The sequence below is a fragment of the Pinus tabuliformis genome, chromosome 9 (assembly GCF_031772625.1).
Source record: "Pinus tabuliformis cultivar Carrire ecotype Pingquan chromosome 9, CPIR1, whole genome shotgun sequence".
Classification (NCBI taxonomy): domain Eukaryota; kingdom Viridiplantae; phylum Streptophyta; class Pinopsida; order Pinales; family Pinaceae; genus Pinus; species Pinus tabuliformis.
Window position 1 is genome coordinate 1,748,604,985 of NC_142307.1, and position 2,939 is coordinate 1,748,607,923.

General features: G+C 39.9%; 1 protein-coding gene across 1 annotated transcript; it reads right to left on the reverse strand.

The window, feature by feature from the left end:
- Nucleotides 1-712: 712 nt before the first annotated feature.
- On the reverse strand, nucleotides 713-2,423 carry LOC149155702 (pentatricopeptide repeat-containing protein At4g30700-like). Its single transcript, XM_089444501.1, has 4 exons — nucleotides 2,247-2,423; nucleotides 1,779-1,870; nucleotides 1,217-1,651; nucleotides 713-1,067 (listed from the first exon to the last, which is right to left on the reverse strand). The coding sequence occupies exons 1-4, from the start codon at nucleotides 2,421-2,423 to the stop codon at nucleotides 713-715; spliced, it is 1,059 nt and encodes a 352-aa protein (XP_089300627.1).
- Nucleotides 2,424-2,939: the final 516 nt, after the last annotated feature.

Here is a 2,939-nt window from a genome sequence, read left to right on the forward strand (position 1 = left end):
ATTGTGAAGAATGCAATTGTGAATTTATCATTGTTTGCTGAATAATAATTCAGAAGACAGACAAACTGCTAACAGTTAGAAGATAAATCTCCAGTAATTGCATTTAAGGAATTTTTACAATATGTCTCTGGCTTGCTCCATCAAAAAAGGCTCAAGGAGTATCGGGGAGCAATGGAGGCATAACTGGAAATCCAAATATATCTTCTGTACTTATTTTACTATTGTTGAATTTCCTCAGTATACTGGAATTTGTCGTGATACAGATTGTTGAATTTATTGTTACAGACCTAGCTACATTTATTCCTTTGTTTTCAGTAAGATCAATCTATCATTGAGTAATTTCTGGGTTCATATATTTGCATTCAAAACAGATATCATATAATTTTATGCTAAGAACTAGCACACTAAAAAATTTACCACTTGAGTGCTAAAGATTTATAAACAGTAAACTAAAATATTAAAAGCTAATAGAATCAAATCTTCAAGAACTGTTTAATACAACGTTCTCTGAAGAAGTTAAGGCCTGCCACCAAACATATATACTCTAGGATGAAGTATCATTTTCGAAAGTAATTTATCCGATTCAGATTAATAAATAGAATCTCTCGACACAGAAGTTCTTGAAAAAATTAAGTGCATTAGCAACACAGAGCAGATATACACAAGTTTGTCATTATTTCAGCCTGGGTATAATCCATTTTTAAGTAGCATATCACCAAAAATCCCCACAGGAACACTGCCCGTCCTTGAAATGATGGAAACGTTTAGTATCTCTCATAATGATTTCTCGTAAAGCAATCTTGGAAATGAACTTAGTGGCAGAATGACAGTCACCACACACTCGAAGGTTTTTAACAATTCTAATGGTTGTCCCATGATATGTGTTGATAAGCCCAAATACAATGGCCAACTTCTCACTATGGTGGAAGAGAACATGTTCCTTCTGCTCCTTTTCCACATCATGCAACACAAACTCTATGTCCGGGGAATATACTGCCTCTTTCATATACCCAGATAACCTTTCCAACTCTACAAAATGTCCTGCATCTGTAAGTTTGACCTGTTTCCTGCCATGAAAACATAAACCCTGTTATTTACCTCAATCCAGCTGCATCCTAGCATATTTTTTACTCCCCCATATTTCATCATTATCCAGACATTTTCTGCATCATGCCACCTACCCGCCGCTGCATAGATGTTTGCCAGTTGCACATACGGTGACGCATTTTCAGGATCTAACTCAAAAAGTAGTTGTGCAACAGATTCTCCTAGCTCTATATTCTTATGGACCTTACAGGAACCTATTAAACGTCTCCACACAGCTGGTCCAGGATTTATTGGCATTTTGTCAATAAAGACTTGCATGTCATCCAGATGCCCAGCACAACCAAGGAGGTCAACCATGCACACATAGTGCTCAAGCTCTAGTTCCATGTGATAATTCTGACTCATGCAATGAAAATATTTCAAGCCATCCTTCACCAAGCCTCCATGGCTGCAAGCAGACAAGACACCAACAAAGGTTACATTGTCTAGCATGGTCCCAACCTCTTTCATTTCTTCAAATAGTAAGAGGGTCTTCCTGCCATGACCATGCATTGCATATCCTAATGTCATTGCATTCCATGACACCACATCACGTCTAGGAACTCTGTCAAAAAACCCAATGTGCATCCTTTATAGTACCACATTTGGAATACATGTCTACCAGGGCACTACCCACAAAATCATCATGATCAGATTGAAATCCATTTTTAACTATACAATTGTGGACCAACTTGCCATGTCCCAGAGCTACCAAATTGGCACATGCTGGAAGCACATTGGCAAATGTGTCCAAGTCTGGCTTCATATCAGTCGATTGCAGTTCCTAAAAAAGTGTCAATGCCTCATAGAAATGCCCACTCTAAACATAACCTACAACCATTGTATTCCACGAAACAATATCTCGTTCTGTCATTCCTCGAAAAAACTTCACTGCTTCATCAAGATACCCATTTTGTATATATCTAGAAATCATTGCATTTTGTATATATACACAACATGAGGGGATTGATGACTCAAAGATGCAGAAAACTGAGTGAATGCTTTCAACTCTCACTGGATTTTTACATGGCAGCCAACTTTAGAAGGGCTCTACAGCCTTGCTGTAATCACAATTTTGTAGTCCAGACTCCAGAACGCTATTTGTTGTGGCCACTTATATACAAGTCCTTGTTTTGCATCTCATAAAACAACTACAGTGCCTTATCACCATATCCATACCCAGAGTAAGCACTGATCATAGCAGTCCATGAGGCTACATTCGGTTCAAACATTCCATCGAACACTTGGCGAGCTTCCACCAAATTCTCGCACTTGGAATACAGTCCCAAAAGCTTAGTTGCTAAAATTGTATCTGCATTGAATCCTGTTCGGATCATGTGGGCTTCGATGAATTTCAATTATTCCCATGCTTTCTCCATAACACACTCCTCTAGCACCCGGTCGTACGTACACCACACCACTCCAACGCCCTCCTCCTACAGAATTCGAAATGCCTCTTTCAGTTTTCCTCCCTGGGTGTTCCATACTCTCCGCGCTTCACCGAATGGTAAAGGTGTTGCCTTCATTGCACTAGTACTGAACGCGCAGGTACATTCTCTAAATGGTTAAGACGTAGTTGGCAAAATTTCAAATTGAAACATGCATTAACTCCCTGCGACGCGAATTCTGCCAAATTAGCTCCAATCAAATCAGGACTTTAATGTGGAAAGATGGTGAAGGGTGGCGAAGCTCACAGATGGTGGCGGAGGGCGGAGGAATTTCCGACGGCCAGAGCCGGACGTTTTTCCGAGTGGCGATGGAAACTGGGCAATTTCTCCGCCATGTATAGGTCCTCCCAATTTAAATGTTTGAAAACTGGGTCCTTCTAACATGTGGTTGTCTTATCCCCGACA

What these genes read in the sequence shown, in the direction of transcription:
- LOC149155702 (XM_089444501.1), bottom strand. Translation starts at nt 2,423, where the DNA reads ATGATCCGAACAGGATTCAATGCAGATACAATTTTAGCAACTAAGCTT. An exon ending in GGTATGGATATGGTGATAAG is followed by an intron (nt 1,871 to 2,246) that starts GCACTGTAGTTG and finishes ACACTTTTTTAG; the next exon opens with GAACTGCAATCGACTGATAT. An exon ending in GATCCTGAAAATGCGTCACC is followed by an intron (nt 1,068 to 1,216) that starts GTATGTGCAACT and finishes TTTTCATGGCAG; the next exon opens with GAAACAGGTCAAACTTACAG.